General features: G+C 35.2%; 2 protein-coding genes across 5 annotated transcripts; both read left to right on the top strand.

Annotated features, from left to right (window-relative positions):
- The first annotated feature begins 466 nt into the window (after window positions 1–466).
- On the top strand, window positions 467–4,015 carry LOC107897816 (ras-related protein RABE1c). Of its 4 annotated transcripts, none has more exons than XM_041078133.1 (9): window positions 467–527; window positions 626–761; window positions 1,868–1,940; window positions 2,390–2,490; window positions 2,598–2,663; window positions 2,787–2,996; window positions 3,219–3,281; window positions 3,364–3,456; window positions 3,603–4,015. In XM_041078133.1, the coding sequence occupies exons 4-9, from the start codon at window positions 2,422–2,424 to the stop codon at window positions 3,765–3,767; spliced, it is 666 nt and encodes a 221-aa protein (XP_040934067.1). In that variant the 5' UTR covers window positions 467–527; window positions 626–761; window positions 1,868–1,940; window positions 2,390–2,421; the 3' UTR covers window positions 3,768–4,015. The 4 variants fall into 4 exon arrangements, with proteins under 4 accessions (XP_040934067.1, XP_040934066.1, XP_040934068.1 ...); XM_041078132.1 differs by having other exon boundaries at window positions 481–534; XM_041078134.1 differs by having other exon boundaries at window positions 483–534; window positions 1,868–2,490.
- Window positions 4,016–5,130: 1,115 nt separating this feature from the next.
- Window positions 5,131–11,341, top strand: LOC107897815 (2-oxoglutarate dehydrogenase, mitochondrial). Its single transcript, XM_016823390.2, has 7 exons — window positions 5,131–7,091; window positions 7,319–7,651; window positions 8,016–8,262; window positions 8,360–8,488; window positions 9,130–9,345; window positions 9,435–9,558; window positions 10,802–11,341. The coding sequence occupies exons 1-7, from the start codon at window positions 5,314–5,316 to the stop codon at window positions 11,038–11,040; spliced, it is 3,066 nt and encodes a 1,021-aa protein (XP_016678879.2). The 5' UTR covers window positions 5,131–5,313; the 3' UTR covers window positions 11,041–11,341.
- Window positions 11,342–20,050: the final 8,709 nt, after the last annotated feature.

Genomic DNA, 20,050 nt, shown 5'->3' with positions numbered 1-20,050 from the left:
AATAGTTAGAGGTGTTCATGGACGAGGCTGGTTTGAGTTTGGATTAAGTTTTATATGATAATAATACGTTTTATGCTTGTAAAAGTTTGATCCAGTTTAAATAAGTCTAAAATTTTACTCATACCTATTTATATTTGTAAATAATTAATCCAAATCTATTTTAACCCGTCATATTATTTTTAAATTTCTTTTGGAAATATTTATATCTAGTACCGCTTAACATTAAAAATTACATAATATATAAAAATATTATATTATAAATTTTAAAAAATGAACCCGGGTTTAATTTTTTGTTTGGACTATTTTCGGGCCTAATCTAATATTTGAATGTTGAAATCCAATGAGGCCAAACCTATATAAACCAGCTGTTCCAACCAATTACATTGGAGGAACCGAACCGTGACTAAGTGACAATAGTATCAAAAAAAAAAGAAAATGAAAAAGAAAATGAAGAAGCTTGAAAAGGAAATTCCCCGTATTCATTGGACTCTCTCTTTCTCTCTCGCATGTGCTTTGCTATCTTCAGCGTCTCTGGTTCTTTTTCTCGCTTCCTGTCCTTTTCTTGATCTGATTTCACAATTTTCTTTTATTTCGTTTTGAAATTGATATATATTTTTTAATGCAGATAAGAGGATATATTATTATATATTTTTGAATTGGGTTTTTTGCGCGTGGCTTTTGAGGATCAATGGCTGCACCACCAGCTAGAGCTCGTGCTGATTATGATTACCTCATTAAGCTTCTTTTAATTGGTGATAGTGGTAAGTTTTTGTTTTTCCTTTTTTTTTGTTGAAGTAATGATTTTTATTGTTATAATTGGAAAATAGAACATGGGTACTCAGAATTTTTTTGAAATCTATTGTTAGTTTTCGATGGGTATTTAGAATTTTTATTGTCAAATAGACTAGATACTATACGTTTCTTGGTTTGAGATCAGATTGCTTTGATTTTTGTTTTTGAGCTTTTCTCTGGTTTCTAAGAACTGGGTTTTATTCTAATTTTGATTTAGACTACATTTTCACTGTACATTAGATATGGTGAGTTTGGATTGGAATAACATGGAGGAGGCTTTGTTTGATTGTAACATAGAAAACTATCAAATTCTGATTTCGTAGGGTCCTTTTTATTTTTTATTTTTGCCTTCTGATTAGTGGGTAGGGGATTTTTTGAGTAATTAATTTATGCTTCTCACTAGCCATGGCCCATGTTATGTGTAAATAGTGTTTGATCATATGGGCTGTTTTAGGATTCTATAGTAAATGTTTAGTTGGCAAGTCTTCTGCACTTCGCAGAAATGGGAATTAGCTGGCTTGAATTGATAAACTCGATTCATGAGTTTTGGTATGGTAAAAGTCAGGGGCAGGCTTCGTTAATTTTCTTAATCGTAGTGTCTGTGACATAGAACCTTGATGCTGAGACTTGCTTATGGTTATTTGTTGTGAACTTGTGCTTTAACATATGAAATTGGCGTAGTTGTAAATGGGCTGCATTGTTGAACGTGAGGTGTCAGTGAGCTATGCTCATTTGTGTCTCTGGTTAGTTCACTGAACACCTAGGCGAAATGGTGTATGCTAACATATAAACTCGCAATTCGGTAGATAGTAGGCTTTCTTGTTTGAATCTGCACCTTACACCTTACACTGATGAAATTGATCATTTCTGTTCATGCATTAAAAGCTACTTTTTAATATGAATTTCGTCAAAAACAAAATTTTATTTAGTTTAAAGGTGAATTCTTAGAGTTTCCTCTGGATTTCGTTTTCATGCATCATTTATCAATTCCAGCATGGTAGGCAAATAATATGCTATGTTTTTTGTCTTCAAGCTTCGGTATTTTCCTGACTGTGCCTTTCTTATGTTTATGCAGGTGTGGGAAAGAGTTGTCTTCTTTTACGATTTTCTGATGGCTCCTTTACCACTAGTTTCATAACGACCATTGGGTTTGTCTCCCTGGCAACTCTTGAAAATTATATGCTAAAATTATTTCACGATTTGAGAAGCATGAATGCAGAGAGGAGCACTTTAACCATGTAGCATTAAAGGGCTTATTAACAGGGGAGAATTCAAGATGTTTTGCTTTGCTTGGTTTCATTCCAATAGAACTGCAACATTATAGGGATAGAGTGGAGTTTACAGTACCATAATCTCAGTTTTTTTATTTATCTCTTTTAAGCAATCCCTTGGTAATTGGTATTCGATGTGAATACTAGTATATACTCTTCCAGAGGGTGCTTTTTGAACTATTATGGCACTTCTGCTGCTTCACTCGTTTCTTGCCTTATTTATGGTCGAGGCATCTACTCATTCGATACTAAGTTATAGAAGTTTGGTTCAAAACTTTTTTGAATATATATATTTCTCTTTTCAACTATTTTATTTTCCTTGACAGCATCGATTTTAAGATAAGAACCATTGAGCTTGATGGTAAGAGGATCAAATTACAAATCTGGGACACGGCTGGTCAAGAGCGATTCTGAACTATTACGACAGGTATCTTTAAGTCCATGCTGGTTGCATTTCTGTTTTCTTTTCATTCTAGTACAAAAAGTATATTTAAGCTTGATGCTTGACTTTGCTGATGGATTCTGCTCTTCCAGCTTACTATCGTGGAGCCATGGGGATTTTGCTGGTTTATGATGTTACTGATGAGTCATCTTTCAACAGTAATTTCTCAAATTTCTTTATTCTGTTTTTTTTTCTTTTTTGTGAGGTTTTCCGTCATTTCTATGCCTTGTGTCTTTCGTTGGTTTAAGCAGTGAAATTAATTGTCGATCATCCTTTATCAGTGCTTTTGTTGCGATGGATGGCTTAGGATCTCCCTCAGTTGGAATGGAGTTTCTTTCAATGGTTCCTATGTCTCTTGCGAGTCTTATAAAACCTGCTTCTGTTCATGTACAGATATTAGGAATTGGATTCGCAACATTGAACAACATGCTTCTGACAATGTCAACAAGGTACTGGTTGGGAACAAGGCTGACATGGATGAGAGCAAAAGGGTTAGAATTTCCCTTCTGATTATTTATAGAAATTGCTTTTCTTGTTTATGTTCATGGGTTTAGAGTGTGTGTTCTTTGTTGTTGACTTTGGGTACTGACTGTGCTTCTTGTAATAATAAAGTGCTATGAAAAGACGAGTTGTGGCTGAATCTATATATCCTTTACACATTCACACGAGCCAGACATTTCTCTAGTAATAATTCGAAATGATCTCTTTTCCAGGCCGTGCCTACATCCAAGGGTCAAGCTCTTGCTGATGAGTACGGTATCAAGTTCTTTGAAACTGTAAGTCGAATGTTAGCTGCTGTGCAGATATTTGTATTGCAGATAATTATTTTAGGCTAAAAGATAAATAATGTATTTGCAGAGTGCAAAGACGAATTTGAATGTTGAGGAGGTTTTCTTCTCAATAGCCCGGGATATTAAACAAAGGCTCACCGAATCTGATAATAAGGCTGAGGTATTCTCTCTTCTAAAAAACTTTTAATTTTCTTTATTCACAATAAGTAACCACGTCGATGGCAACACAAATGGGAATGTTATAAACCCTTGCAACTGCTGCTTGTTTGAAATGATGGATTCCTTGTCTTTGTTTTTCGGTTACAGCCCACGGCACTAAAAATTAATCAACAAGACTCTGCAGCAAGTGTTGATCAAGCTGCTCAAAAGTCGGGTTGCTGCGGAGGTTTAAAGGAATTAACAAAAATATGCCAGATTCTTGGTGGAAGCTTCGGCTTTTGGCGGTCCCTCAAATGTAAAATCGAATTGTGACGACATTATGCTGAATTCATGTATTTACTTTTCTGTTGATTCTTTTTCTCCAACTACCAGGCTTAGGCTTTATTCTTCTTGAACTCAAATGACCCTTTGTTTTGTATTTCAGTATTTGTCTTTATAGCTTTGAAAAAAAAAAGAAGGTATTTGCTTTATGTAAGATAATTTAAATTCAAGTTTTCTTTTTTCCTCTTGAAAAGAAAATAAAAAATAAAAAAATCTGGAAGTTCTTAATTCATGTTACATATATGTGTGTGCTTCATGTTGTGATGCTTCGAAGTGTCTTCAGAAGTCCTTAATTCATGTCATATATATGTTGTGAGGTTGGATGTAAGGTGCAAATCTTTCAATAAGTGAATTTGCTCCATTCATATGAATTGTAATTTGCTTTTTATGTATTGGAATTAAGAAGTTCTATAATTCAATTACAGTAGAGGAAATGCAAGAAGCTCTTATGTAGTGAAAAGTGGTACCTATGTATCTATAACTTAGCATATATTCTCCCATGAGTAGCTCTTTACCATTCTAGCACTTTGCAGTTTTCGTGCAAGCCGTTAGCTTTTAGTGTGTCTTGACATGGCACTCTTCTAAAACTGCTCCTCTGCCGTGCCCTAGTCTTCATCATTTATTCTTGTTTTTCATTGATTTTGTTCACAACATCATACCCTAATGATTCCCTTCAATAATAGATCTCTTCACCTATTAATGAAAATAAATATACTTTTAATGTTTAATCAGAATCAACTATTAATTACATTAGATCAACAAATAACTCATGTAAATTTATTATCGATAAAAAATTAATATAATGTAAATTTATTATTGATAAAAAATTAATATAATTATAATTATGCTTTTCGTGCTATAGTTCAAGAATTAAATTATAGTTGGATAAACAAAATGAAAACATATTAATAAATAATAATTGAGTGATTAATTATATAGTTTTCTCAAATATATTTAAGAAATAGTGATTTGACAACTTACATTGACATAATTTAAATGATCAATTTCGAATAGTTGAATTGATCAAATTATACTTTTTCATAATTGGGTGATCAAAGTGTACAGTTGTTAATAGTTGAGTGACCATAGATATAATATACCCATTAAAAATATCAATATTTTAACCTCTTTTATAAAATTAAAATTCAATTATTTGATTGTTAAAAAATAATGAAAAAAAATAAAAAAGGTAATTAAGTTTAGAAGTGACCATTTGACCCTAACTGTCTCCATTTATAAAGGAAAATGCACCACTTAACTATCAACCCCATACTTATCTCCTTAATCCTTTGAACTATAATTTTCAATTTATTATTATTTTTCAAACTTAGAAAAATGAAATTAACTCATTCGATGTTACTCAGTTAATTACTGGGTTCTTTTTTTTTTCCGAATTATTGAAAAATGTCAGTGATTTCAGTGTTCTAAATTATTACTTCACCATTAATATCACTTTTTTTCTTGATTTCCTTCAGTGATTTTGCTGATAGATTTATTTTTTTTGCAATTCTTTTTGGGGTTGCTTGTGGCAAAAGGAATGGCTTGGTTTAGAGCAAGTTCATATCTAGGAAAGTTAGCAATCAAAAGAACCCTTTCCCATAGTGGATCATATGCAATAAGAAGCCAAATCTTTCATCTACGGAGTCGATGTTTTCGTTCCACCGTCTTCAATCCGAAGCAGAAAACGTCACCTGTTCCGCGATCCGTGCCGCTTTCGAGGCTAGCTGATAACTTTCTTGACGGGACGAGTAGTGTGTACTTGGAAGAACTTCAAAGAGCTTGGGAAGCTGATCCGAACAGTGTCGATGCATCTTGGGATAATTTCTTCAGGAATTTCATCGGACAAGCATCGGGACCGGCAGGAGTTTCGGGCCAAACAATACAAGAAAGCATGCGCTTGATGTTGCTTGTAAGGGGCTACCAAGTTAATGGTCACTTGAAATCAAAATTAGACCCCCTTGGCTTGGAAGAAAGGGAAGTCCCTGATGAATTAGACCCTGCATTCTACGGTTTTACCGAAAGTGATCTTGACCGTGAATTCTTCATAGGTGTATGGAGTATGTCCGGATTTTTATCCGAAAACCGACCAGTTCAGACTCTCAGGTCGATATTGACCCGTCTCGAGCAATCCTATTGTGGGAGCATCGGGTACGAGTTTATGCACATCGAGGAAAGGGAGAAATGTAACTGGTTAAGAGAAAAGATTGAAACTCCGACGCCTATGCATTACAATAAGGAACGCCGAGTTCTAATTCTTGATAGACTTATGTGGAGTACACAATTTGAGAGTTTCTTGGCAACAAAAATGAAAACTGCTAAGAGATTCGGGCTCGAAGGTGGGGAGACATTGATTCCCGGTATGAAGGAGATGTTCGATCGAGCTGCGGATTTAGGGGTCGAGTGTATATGTGTTGGAATGTCTCATAGAGGCCGATTAAATGTTTTAGGTAATGTTTTTCGGAAACCGTTACGACAGATATTCAGTGAGTTCGATAAGAACTCAAAGTTCGAAGATGAAAGCGGGCTATATACAGGCACCGGTGATGTTAAGTACCATTTAGGAACTTCTTATGATCGTCCCACTAGGGGTGGGAAGAGGATTCATTTGTCTCTGGTTGCAAATCCGAGTCATTTAGAAGCCGTAGACCCAGTTGTCATCGGAAAGACTCGAGCGAAGCAATACTTTTCGGACGATTTGGATCGGACTAAGAACATGGCAGTATTGATTCATGGCGATGGAAGCTTTGCTGGACAAGGAGTAGTGTATGAAACTCTACACCTTAGTGCACTACCAAACTATACTACCGGCGGAACCATACACGTTGTAGTGAACAATCAAGTGGCGTTTACGACCGATCCAAGGGCTGGGCGATCTTCGCAGTATTGTACTGACGTTGCCAAGGCCTTAAATGCTCCCATTTTTCATGTTAACGGTGACGACATAGAGGCAGTCGTTCACGTATGCGAGCTTGCAGCACAATGGCGCCAGACTTTCCATTCGGATGTAGTTGTCGATATCGTGTGTTATCGGAGATTCGGACATAATGAAATCGATGAACCGTTTTTCACCCAACCGAACATGTATAAGGTCATCCAAAAGCATCCCTCAGCGCTTGAAATCTATAAAACTAAGCTTTTGGAATCTGGAGAGGTGACTGAAGAAGACATTGATAGGATGCATAAAAAAGTTGATTCCATTCTCAATGAAGAGTTTATGAGTAGTAAGGATTATGTTCAACAAAGAAGGGACTGGCTTTCAACTAATTGGAGAGGATTCAAATCGCCCGAACAGCTTTCCCGAATCCGAAACACCGGGTTGGGCACATATGTTATTGATGTAGTTGTTTTTCAAACTCTGGGGTTTGAGCAGTGACGGAGAACCCGTCATGGTTAAAATTTAGTGATGGAGTTAGTGGCAGTTTTTCTTTTAACACTACTGTTACTAATTTAGTGACAGTTTTCCGTCGCAAAATTTTGAAATTCCGTTACAATCTCCGTCACAAGTTCTCTTACAATTTTTAATTTCCATTTGTTTTCGACAGAGTGTGTCCGGATGTACTAAAGATGGTTGGGAGAGCAATTACAATTCTGCCTGAAGATTTCAAGCCGCATCGAGCGGTGAAGAAGGTGTACGAAGATCGTGCGAAGATGATTGAAACCGGGGAGGGCCTTGATTGGGCGATGGGGGAGGCACTGGCTTTCGGGACGTTGTTGGTGGAAGGTAAGCACGTTAGATTGAGTGGCCAAGATGTTGAAAGAGGCACATTTAGTCATCGGCATGCAATAGTTCATGATCAAGAAACAGGCAAAATTTATTGCCCTTTAGACCATATCATGGAGAACCAAAATGATGAGATGTTTACAGTGAGTAACAGGTACAAAAATTTTGTTAACCTTTAGTACTATTTTTGTCCATTAACTCGAATTTAGGTGTGTTGACATTGGTACGTATTTGACATGGGTATGTTATTTGAAGGGTCGTATCTCCTTATTTATATTTAAGTACGTGTTAGATGTGAATATTTCAAGAAAAACGAAAAGACAAACTGACATAGATGGACTATAATAGCTATTTAGATGTCCTATATGTATTCTAAGACGTCTCTCCCATGTATGGGCTTGGCTCGAGCCAAGGTCCTTCGATTTAAGGGCAAATAGGGGCAATGGTCGAATCTCGAGAACCCGGTTTATTCATCATATATGGTGCTTTAATGGAGGAATATATATCATTGTTGGCAGCTCGCTTTCGGAATTCGGTGTTCTCGGGTTTGAACTTGGATATTCAATGGAAAATCCAGACGCTATTGTTCTATGGGAGGCTCAATTTGGTGATTTCTCTAATGGTGCACAAGTTATATTTGATCAGTTCCTAAGCAGTGGAGAGTCTAAGTGGCTTCGTCAAACGGGGCTTGTAGTACTGCTTCCTCATGGATATGACGGTCAAGGCCCCGAGCATTCGAGCGCAAGGCTCGAACGGTTCTTACAGGTTTGGATTCAAGGATCTATGTTATTCAGATTCGAGTAATGTTGAATATATATATATATATATAATACGGGTATGTGTTTGATATGGATAATGGCAGATGAGCGATGAGAATCCTTACGAAATTCCAGAAATGGATGCAACGCATCGAAAACAAATACAGAAATGCAATTGGCAGGTTGTGAATACTACAACTCCTGCAAATTACTTCCATGTTATAAGGCGACAGGTGAGTTAGATCATTCTTCTTTACTCTACTTAAAAGGTCAAATTTTAGTATTAATACTTGTACTATATTGAACTTGAGGATTTAGTCCTATATTTTTAACCAAATATATTCATATATTTTAATTTGATATAATTTAATCATCTGTCTATTATTAATGTTATTAAGATCAATCAAACAATACCTTTAAAAAATTCATTTGAACTTCTAAATGATGTAAGAAATTTCAAGTTTCGAATTTAAAAAAAAAATCAACATGAATCGGCAATGAAAAATTTTTAATAGTATTAATTATTTGGACTAAAGTGTAATGCTAATAATAATAAAAGACATGAGTATATCGAATTAAAGTATAAAGCTAAATCCTCTAGTTGAGTGTACTATAGAAATCAAAACCATAATTTGATTAGATATATTCAAATCCGATCGTCAACCTTGCATACAAGTATATGTTTGACATTAGCATATTCAATTTTCTCCATGTTTCTCAAGATGATATCCCATATTCGTGTTCAAATATGTGTCAGACACTAGTATTTCAAAAAAGAAAAAGAAAAAGAAGTATTCGAGTAATAGTGAAATTGCATTTTTACTCTGCATTCAAGCATCATAGTATAATAATAAATAGAGTTTTTCATTTCCAGATGCACAGGGAATTCCGTAAGCCATTGATTGTAATGGCACCTAAGAACTTGCTCCGTTACAAGAACTGCAAATCAAACTTATCGGAATTCGATGACGTTCAAGGCCATGAAGGATTTGACAAACAAGGAACCAGATTTAAACGTCTTATAAAGGACCAAAGCAACCATTCGGATCTCGAGAAAGGTGTTAGGCGACTGGTTCTTTGTTCTGGAAAGGTAACAACGTTTAACTCTTCATATTAACTTGTATCTAATTAAGCATTTGAAAAGTCGTTTATAATTGATGTTTGTATTTTTTTTTTCAGATATATTATGAGCTTGATGAGGAGCGTCAAAGGCTTAAGGCCGATGATATTGCGATTTGTCGAGTGGAACAGCTTTGTCCCTTCCCCTTTGATCTCATCCAACGAGAGCTTAAGCGTTATCCAAGTATGTACTGTGAAAATTTCAGTCCTTTTATGGGTGTGCTGCTTCGGCATGCGCACTTCATTCTTTTAAGTGTTGGTGTCTGATTTTTGAGTTGGATACATAGATATGAGATATGAGTATAATCGTCTAATTAGTAGAAAAGATTGAAGTAATGCATTTAACATTTATGTGTTACATATATTTGAGTATGGATGTAAGGAAGACTTGTCAATTGGGTTGGAGGGGTTAATATGGATAGCCACAATTTGAATTTTAAAATTTGGGTAAAATTGATTTGTGTTAGTTTCTTATTCTAGTTGTTTAAGGCATGATTGATTTCAAGTTGATATCATTTTGAGTATCATTTAGGTTTAAGGTTGGAGTGTTTCAAGTTGGACCATTATGAATTTGGATCATTACATGTTTTAGTCAATTTAAGTTTTAATCATTTTAAGTTTAAATTTTTTATAAGTTTGAATTGGATTGGTTCGAATTGTTGACTTTTATGATAACATAGGGTTGAATTGTCTTGGATTTAAGTTGATCGAGTCAAATTTTTATATTTGAATTAAAATTGAATGATCTAGTATAAGAATAATATCTTCTACGCACAATAAAAATACATAAAAGAAAAATCAAAATACCCTTATTATTATGGTAATTGAGTACTCACTCCTGAGTTCGAGTAATGAAGCTTTACTGGTAAAAAACCATTAGTTTTTATTTTTGTATTTTTGTCAATTTAATTCGAGTCATTTTAAATTCTAATTATTTTCTGTTTGATCCATTCCAGATTTAAGTCATTTTAGGTTTTGCTCGTTTGGGTTTAAGATTTGAGTATTTCAAATTTGGTCATTATGGGTCCAGCTTATTTTAAGTTCTAATTACTTTGAGCTCGAGTCATTCTAAGTTATTTGTTCAGATTACTTTGATTTTGATCATTTTGAGTTAGGTTTTTTTTTTATTATCATTTTGGGTTAGACTTAGAAGAGTTTGAATTGTTAACTTTCTTTACAATCAAATTAATTTGGATCAATTTGGGTTTAGATTAATCAAATCAAGTTTTCGTGTTCTAATCAAAATTGACTGGTCCGATATAAGGATATGATACTCTAAAAACTCATAATATATAAAAGAAATAGAAAAATCAAACATACCCTGATCAAACATATATTTATAACTGACTTTGAAATCCGGGTAAGGTAGAAAAATGTTATTTGTCATTAATTTGAATCTGTTAACATTGATTTCTATATTGTAACAGATGCTGAGATTGTGTGGTGCCAAGAAGAGCCAATGAACATGGGTGCATACACCCACATTGCTCCTCGCCTTTGGACTGCCATGAGGAACTTAGGTAGGGGATCCCCAGAAGACATCAAATACGCCGGAAGACTACCGTCTGCCGCCACCGCCACCGGTTTATTGCAGATTCATCAAAATGAACAGGCTGATATTATAAACCTTGCAATGCAATCTGAACCAATCAAGTATCCTTACTAAAGCAGCTCATTCAAAGCCTGTTAATATCTAATTATTATAACAATTAAAGCCTCATTTCAGGTTAGAATTCAACAATCCTAGAAATGGTAACTTTCGCTTCTCTTGTTTTCCCATAAGTTTTGAGTTTTTTTTTCCTTTCAAATTATTTGATTTGAGAACCAATAGTTGTATTGACATTTATAGATTTATGTTAATTTGTGTCAAAGAGTCTGAAATGTATTTTTTTTGTTTATGTTTTACAATAAATGACTGCAAGGTGGTTGACAGGTCGATTTGTCAATAGTGCATAAATTTTCTCTTATGTTTCCTATAGATATTTAATTTTCGCTATGGTTTTAAGAATTTGTGTTATCAAATTCGACGCAATAGAAATGTTGCTCTTCTTCAAAATAGTTGTTTAGAGCCATCCTTGTTTGATAATAGTTAGTTTGAAATTTTTTTGCTCAGAATAGTACTTCAGTTTAGAATTACTGTTATCTATTGTAGGTATTATTTGAAAATAACTCTTGTCGAGAAAAGTTAAAATTTGGAACATCTCCTATTTAGAATAATGATGTTTTAAGAATAATTAAGTTTAAAATTAACAACAGTTATTTGAAACAACTTCTATTTAGAATAGTTGTGTTTTTTTGAAAGCCATTATTTAGAACGAGCTCTTCCAAGAAAAATCATTTCCATAGAACTACTCTTGTTCGGATCAACCTCTATGTTGAGAACAACTCATGATTGAAACAAGTCAAAATAACCCATGTTCAGGAATAACCACTGTCTTGTATTTCAAAAGATGTTCTGTAAAAAATATTTTATATGGTACTACTTCACCAAAGTAGAAGTGGAAGTAACTCCAGAATATGGCAGAGTTCTTGGGTTATCTTTATTCTTGAGATGTTCCGAAGAGCTTGACTTGGTGGATCGGATATGGAGGTAACAGAAGTTTTCTTTTAACATTTTCATGTAAAATTGAGTGCTTCTCCCTTCTTTTGGAAATATAACGAATAAAAATTCTCTATTCGCCATTTCTAACAAAAACCTTTATTAAAAAAAAATTCATGTTTTTGTAATTGAAAAATATCATTCATTACTCCTATTAATTGCCAGCTTTATAACTCTCATTCTTCAAACACTATGAGTAAGAGTCTCTCACACTTGTTTCTTTTCTTAGGTTTATCTTTAACCAAATTTGTCTTTCTTCACCTTACTAACCATTACATGCTCTTAATGCTATCGGATCTTCTCTTATCTTCCTCTCTATCTACTTTCAATACATTTAGTTTACTTGTTTGTAGCACTTCTTCTCTTCATGAGAAGAACCTTTTATACTTTCATAACTAGAAACCGAACATTTGATGCAAAAAGAGTAACTCTTTTAAGTTAAAAATGAATCACTCGAAATTCGTATTTTAATTAATTCAAAAGTGATTTTAAGATATACTTTCAATAAAATTGAATATCATTTTAAGAATTAGGAATAACAACTTTATTTTATTTGCATGACTGGTAGTCGAATTTTGGGTAGCCTTGAATATTTTTTTATAATTAGGAATGAGGTTACTTAAGATCAAATTCAAGCACTTATGAAACAATATAATACTCATGTAATATCCTTATCACTTGGCCAGGAGATTTTGGCAAAATTTATTGAAACTTTTAGTATTTTTATTATCTAGTTAAAACTCTAAATAGTATGAAATACTTCTATTTACTATTTCCTAATAAAACAAAATAAAAAAAATCCAATTGTGCCCTTAAAAAATGCACACTATTGAGTTCTTAATGATAAGAAAATCAATTAGATAGGTCCTTCTGTGAATGGAAATCGTTAGTTGATCAATTTGATTATTAATAATATTGACATGGCTGATAGTAGTCACGAAGATTACACATGACATTATAAAAAAAATATTGACATGAAAATAGTTATTTAAAAATTCTAAAAATAAAAATATGAAAAAAATTAAAAATTAAAAATATAATTTTAAATAGCTTTTGTTTGGGGGGGTTGACTTGCTTGTTACATGTTTTGTTAAAACGAGAACAAATTTTCTACTTTGGCCTGAGTTGTTTCAACCCATACATGTTTGATGTTTTTCTAGCCGACTAAGGAGTGACATGTTTGACAAAACAATAGTTGATTTTTGGTTAAAATTCTTCAGTCCTTTAACTGGTCATATTGGAAGTTCAAAGTGAAGACAATGTTTATCTTTATCTTTTAACAGTGTTTTGGAGCAGTTGGAAGACTAAGTTATGAAGACTTTTGTTTGATAAATACTCAAGATAATTAATGAGATAATTTCTACTTTTAAATAGGAGTTTAAAGCTTAGCAAAACTTTGTTGGATGGACTCTTAGTATTAGCCTATAAATAGGCTGCTTGTGGCATCACTTAAAGAGCAGTTTTGGAGTATCTTTGTCAATAATTTTGCTCTCTTTTGTGGTTATTTTGTGACACTCTTTTTTGATATTCTTTGAAGAGTTTATTGTTTGTATTGTGAGGTATTTGGGTGAATGATTTGTGATAATTGGGATTGGTGTTGAGGCTACAATTACTTTTTTGTATGAGGGTAGATTGGACTTAAATTAATAGATGATCTGAACAATTTTAGAATAAAATCATTCATTGTGCGAGGCTCCACAAATGTAGGACTATTGTGTCTGAATTGCATTAATAAACATTGTGTGTTATCTCTTCTTTGTGTAAGGGTAGATTTAGGCTACAATTACTTTTTTGTGTAAGGATAGAGTGGGCTTAAATGATGTGGTCGTTGAGAGCACCAAAAATATCCTATTCCCTGCAAAATAGTAAAAATAGCAGTAAAGGGGAAGTAGGGTCAAATTCTCAGGGACCGGATTGTACGAATGCTCTTTCTTGAAATCTTGGATAATTTCTTGGCCAAGAAAACCTGCGTTCCTGAAAAATAAAAAAATAGAATTAAGAACCTGGAAAAATAAAAACAGAATTTAAAGTGAATTGAAATTGCGAAATTAAATAAATTGCAGAAATTAAAATAAATAAAAAATAAACAGAGTTTGAAAATAGAGAAAGTTTCTTATGTGGAGAGATTCCAGCCTCTGGTTGTCGCGTTCCGCCTTGGGTTCAATCCTTGACTTTTAAGTAACCTTTCTCGAGCAGGATAAGCCAGTTATAGTGGAAGAGGACTCCTATGACCACTAGTTCCAAGGATTTAGACTTAAAATTTGGCGGAGCTTGACTTTAGCCAATAATCGCTTTTGTGGGACTATCTTCTGCTAGATCACCTCTTCCCAACGGCGAATACCATGCCATTTTGTCTCTTGGATTCACCCAACCTCTGATGCAGAAAGCCAACGAATCGACTGTGCAACCTTCCCAAAAAGTACAAAGCGGCTGTTCCTTGCACAAGTTAAAAAGATCACCTATTAAGGGACATGGAAGGAAGCGTCAGTCCCGTAACACGAAAAAGTGATGAATACCCTGTTGAGAAGGCTAAGCGCGGATTCTAAGCCTCATGAACCTTTTTAGGGAATTTTGACAACCTTCGGCTAGATTGGTTTAGTGGCTCATGATTTTTAGGAAAGAAAGAAATATAATATAAATAGGTTTTTTATTGAAGAAAATATGGAGAGAACAAAAGACAGAGTTTTTGGGAGAGAGAGTGTTTACAGGAAAAAGAGATGTCAAATATGTTCCACTCCATCCCCTATTTATAGTGCTAGAAAACCTAGTCTATTCTTAATGAAATTCTAAAAGATAAATACCAATAAATAAAGATAATTAAAGATAAATGAAAATAAATCCTAAAATTAAATCTAAATAAAAATCCTTAATAATTATCCTAATATAATTAAACATTAAATAGAGTCTTGTGCTATAAAATCTCTTCTTTTGCGTTTTAGTCCTTGGGTCTACCATGTTTGCATTTTTGGCACCACTTCTCTCTTTCTTTGCATGTTGGCCAATTATATATTCAAATTTTCACTTTTTGCCCTTAAATTTTCTCTTGCCTCCAATTTAGTCCCTAAAAGATAAAAGACCACAAAATAATCCAAATTAGTAGGATCATACTCAAAATAATCATGCAATTAGGACATAAAATATGTCGTTCTAGAGTATTATTATTAAACCAATAGGTGAGCTAGACAATTGTAGAATAAAATCATTCACTGAGCAAGGCTACGCAAGTGTAGGACTTTTGTGTCTAAACTGCATTAATAAACGTTGTATGTTATCTCTCCTTTGCATTTAACCTTTCTGTTCGTTTTATTTTCTGAGTGCGAACTAAAAGCTTTTTTCAATTCCAATTTCAAACATGCAAATTGATAATATTGACATACAAATAAAAATTAAGTTTTACTATATTTAATAGATAAATGAGTTTATAATTTTTATGTTTTTATAAATTTTTAGAATTATTTTTTATAATTTCTAAAATTTATATAGTCTTACATTCATAATGAATATGGACAAATGGTTGTTACATTCAAATGAACCTAGACAATATTTGTCTAAGTTCATATGTGCATTTTATTAATTTTATAATTTTATAAATTATTAATAATTTTTTATAATTTTAAATTTTTAAATAATTATTAATTTTTTTATATTTTTGAACTCATCTAAAATAAATATGGACAATCGGTTGTCTAGGTCCAGATTCAATTCAGATGTAATTTTTATTAACTATTTTTATAATTTAAAAAAATTAAAAAAAATTGCTGATGTAGCACACCATGTGTCATCTCTTGGTGGTGGTTGCTGTCAATCATATCAATATTATTAATGATCAAATTGGTCAATTAATAATTTTCGTTACCAATTTAACCAATTACTGGAAGGTTTAATTATTTTTTATCATTAAAGATTTAATATGGTGTACTTTTCTTAGGCTCAATAATTATATTTTATTTTTTTTATTAAAAGCTTTCTTTTAACCATTAAACCTTTCCTATTTTAATTGTATTATTAAAAGGAAAAACATAATGTCCAGGAAGGAGACGTGGAAAGCAATAATTTGTTATAACATAATATTGAGAAAACATAGATATGTCACCACGACAATCATGAAGGTTGAATACCCCTAATATTTTCATTTGTGATTTCCTTTTCTCTAAAGTGGAAGAAAAAAGTGTTTCTTTCAAAAAGGAAAAAAAGTGTGCCATAAGTAATTGATAACTTTCGATAAAAGTACTATGAAGGTTCTTATTTCAGAAGTTAAATTGTATTTTACTCTCTATTTGAAAATTGGGTAAATTAGTCTCTCTACGTTAGATCAAAGAGTAAATCAATCATTTTTGTTAAAATTTTCTTCAATTTGTATTATTAAAAACTAATTGGCTAACGGAATAATTAAGTAGCGACATATAGCGTGCTACATATACCTCATGTTGATGTACAAAGATAAGATTTTAATAGTAGAAATGAAAGGATCTTTTAATAAAAAGACCAGTTTGCTCTTTGATCTAATGTATAAAGAAATTTATCTATTTTTTGAGTAGAGGGAGTAACATGCAATCTAGCTTCTAGTGTCATGGGTTGCACGTCGGTGCTCGCAACCATGACAAACTGGTGCGATCCATCGTGTTCGAGGGAGGTCATTTAGCCCAACCAAACTGGCCCAACCAAACTGGCCCGGTGATTGGAGAGATTAAAAGCCCATCTCAATAGCCTGATAGAAATGGGAAGTGTTCTAGAAGATATAATTATGGAATCTTAGAGTTCTATTTGTATACAGCTGGTTATATAAGCGTAGAGTTCTAATTGTATTCAGCTTTTACTTATAGCTATTGATATACTGTGAGGCTCAACTATAAATAGAGACCTCTTTGCTCATTGTATATGCATTGAGTTATTAATAAGAATTTTGAGAATATTCACTCAAACTTTTCTCTCAAGTGTTCTTGCTTTTGTTCATCTTTCAAGGCTCGTTCTTACTTCGTTCTTCTGTTGTTCTTCGTGATAATCTTAAGGGAATTCTATTGAATCCTTTATTGTTGCAAGTGAAGTTGACTTGGGCGTTTTTGCTGCTGAATCTTTATTTTCTTCAAGTTAGGCTGACTTAGGCGTTTTGAGCAGAGAAACTGCCTAAGGCCGCACGGATCGCGTGGGAAAACTCTAAGTCCGTGACAGTTGGTATCCGAGCTAAGGTTCGAAGCCACCGTTGAAAGATGTCAAAAGAAGTTGAGGGAGTGGAGACCCGTGGGAGGGCTAGGAAAGCCAGTCGCTCAAGGGACATATTGTCAGCTTTAGAGGACCGCGTCGTCACTCTCGAGAGTTCAATGGGGGATATCAAGGAGAGGGTGGAAGACGTTGATGATAGGCTCCATGATGGACTGCAGTCCATGCAGGAGCAGCTTAAAGAGTATGTGACGGATAATATGAAACAGTTGACTGGTAGAGATGATGCCATTGAGGCTATGGTGGTGGCCTTGAAGGGAGAGATTGCGGAGCTCAAGGGTGAACTCACAATCTACAAGGTTGCCTTGGGCAATGGTGGGTTAGCGGCTGCCGCACCCAAGCCCAATATTGATGTTCCCAAGCCAAAAGAGTTTAAGGGAACAAGGTCCGCAAGAGATGTGGACAACTTTTTGTGGGGAATCGAGCAATACTTCTGTGCCAAAGGCATCACGGAGGATGTCACTAAGGTAACTACTGCTGCGATGTATTTATCTGACGTTGCTTTGTTGTGGTGGCGTCGTAGGTCCACTGATGTGAGACGTGGTGGGTCTGAAATCGAAACATGGGAGGAGTTTCGATGTGAGTTCAAAGCACAGTTTTACCCAGAGTATGCCGAGGATGAGGCTCGGGCAAGGTTGCGTCGCCTTGCGCAACAAGGCACTGTGAGGGAGTATGTACAGGAGTTTAGCGAGCTTATGCTCCAAATCTCAGATATGGGGGAGAAAGAGGCATTCTTTTCTTTTATGGACGGATTAAAACCGTGGGCGAAGCAAGAGTTGCAGCGCCGAGGAGTTCAAGAGCTCACCAAGGCTATGTCAGTAGCAGAATCACTTGCTGAATTTGGTGGGAGGAAAGACAATTCCAATTCTTCTAAACCCAGATTAAAGGGTAATAGTGGGGGAGATAAAGAAAGGCCCACTAGGAACGGCGATGGTAAGAAACCTTGGGACAAGAGAAAGAGTGGGCCTATAAGGTGCTTCCACTGTGAGGGTCCACATATGATCAAGGACTGTCCAAAGAAGGCCGCTCTCAAGGCTATGGAAGCAAAGGGGGAGTCCGATGTGGAGGATAACAACCTTGGATCGATACTAGGGGGTGTCGAAGATAGAATGAGCCATGGTTTGATGTTTGTAGACATCATTGTGGCCGGCAGAAAATTGAATGCGCTCGTCGACACAGGCGCTTCTGATTTATTCATGTCTGAGGAGGCTGCTTGTAAAGTAGGCCTCAAGATAGATAATGAAGGGGGTCGGATCAAAACAGTGAACTCGGAAAGTATTCCAATCAAGGGGGTTGCAAAGGGAGTAGATCTTCAGCTCGGAAATTGGTCAGGGAAGGTATCCATTAAGGTAATACCACTTGATGACTATGACTTTGTGGTGGGACTAAGCTTCCTTGATCAGGTTAAAGCTCTTATTGCCCCTTCGAGCAATTACATGGTGATTTCAGATGCGAAACATCAATGCATGGTGAAAGTGACAAGGAAGAGAAGCTTTGAGGGAAAAACACTATCAGCAATTCAGTTTGCTAAAGGTGTACGGAGAAATGAAGTCTCATATTTAGCCACCTTGAAGATCGAAGAGACTGTTGAGTTTGTTAGTAAGACCCCGAAAGAAGTGGGACAATTGCTACAATCATTTCGAGATGTAATGCCTGCTCAGTTGCCAAAAAGTTTGCCACCCAAGAGGGAGGTGGACCACAAAATTGAGTTAGTATCCAATGTGGTGCCGCCAGCAAGGGCCCCCTATCGTATGTCTCCGCCAGAATTAGAAGAGTTGCGGAAACAATTGAAGGAACTTTTGGATGCGGGATTCATTAGACCATCCAAGTCCCCATATGGTGCGCCAGTGTTGTTCCAAAAGAAACACGATGGGTCCTTAAGAATGTGCATCGATTATCGAGCTCTAAACAAGATCACCGTGAAGAATAGGTATCCTATTCCTCTTATCGCAGATTTGTTCGACCAGCTTGGTAGTGCAAGATGGTTTACCAAGTTAGATTTGAGATCGGGGTATCATCAAGTTCGGATAGCCGAGGGGGACGAACCAAAGACAGCTTGTGTGACACGGTACGGTTCGTATGAGTTCCTTGTGATGCCTTTTGGACTCACGAATGCTCCAGCTACATTCTGCACCCTAATGAATAAGGTACTTCAACCCTTTCTTGATCGTTTTGTGGTTGTTTACCTTGACGATATTGTGGTCTATAGCAAGTCGCTTGAAGAGCACGTAAGACACTTGAGGGAGGTGTTCCAGACTTTGAGGGAAAATGAGCTGTTCGTCAAGGAGGAGAAATGCTCATTTGCCCAACAAGAGGTGTCATTCTTAGGCCACATTGTGGGAGGCGGTAAGATCCGAATGGATAGAAATAAGATTCGAGCCATTTCAGAGTGGGAGCCTCCAACCAAGGTAACAGAGTTGAGATCTTTCCTTGGATTGGCAAATTACTATCGCCGCTTTGTCGAAGGCTACTCCAAGATTACCACTCCCTTGACGGACATGTTGAAGAAGGGGAAGGTATGGGATTGGAATCCAGAATGCGAGAAGGCCTTCAACCAATTGAAGCAAGAAATGACGAGGGAGCCCGTACTTGTCTTGCCAGATTTTACGAAGCCTTACGAGGTACGTACAGATGCATCAGATTATGCTATTGGGGGAGTACTGATGCAAGATGGACACCCAATTGCTTTCGAGAGTCGAAAGCTTAACGAGACGGAACGTAGATATACGGTCCAAGAGAAAGAGATGACCGCGGTAGTACACTGCTTGCGCACATGGAGACATTATTTATTGGGTTCCAGGTTCGTGGTCCTTACCGACAATGTTGCCAATAGTTACTTTCTAACCCAGAAAAAGTTGTC

The sequence above is a fragment of the Gossypium hirsutum genome, chromosome A10 (assembly GCF_007990345.1).
Source record: "Gossypium hirsutum isolate 1008001.06 chromosome A10, Gossypium_hirsutum_v2.1, whole genome shotgun sequence".
Classification (NCBI taxonomy): Eukaryota; Viridiplantae; Streptophyta; class Magnoliopsida; order Malvales; family Malvaceae; genus Gossypium; species Gossypium hirsutum.
This window is presented reverse-complemented; position numbering and strand designations above follow the sequence as displayed.

Excerpts from the sequence above, each read along its gene's own strand:
- LOC107897815 (XM_016823390.2), top strand. The coding sequence starts at position 5,314 with ATGGCTTGGTTTAGAGCAAGTTCATATCTAGGAAAGTTAGCAATCAAA. Across the intron at positions 7,652-8,015 it reads ATGTTTACAGTGAGTAACAG|CTCGCTTTCGGAATTCGGTG; the intron begins GTACAAAAATTT and ends CATTGTTGGCAG. Across the intron at positions 8,489-9,129 it reads TCCATGTTATAAGGCGACAG|ATGCACAGGGAATTCCGTAA; the intron begins GTGAGTTAGATC and ends TTTCATTTCCAG.
- LOC107897816 (XM_041078133.1), top strand. The coding sequence starts at position 2,422 with ATGGTAAGAGGATCAAATTACAAATCTGGGACACGGCTGGTCAAGAGC. Across the intron at positions 2,491-2,597 it reads ATTCTGAACTATTACGACAG|CTTACTATCGTGGAGCCATG; the intron begins GTATCTTTAAGT and ends CTGCTCTTCCAG. Across the intron at positions 2,997-3,218 it reads ACATGGATGAGAGCAAAAGG|GCCGTGCCTACATCCAAGGG; the intron begins GTTAGAATTTCC and ends TCTCTTTTCCAG.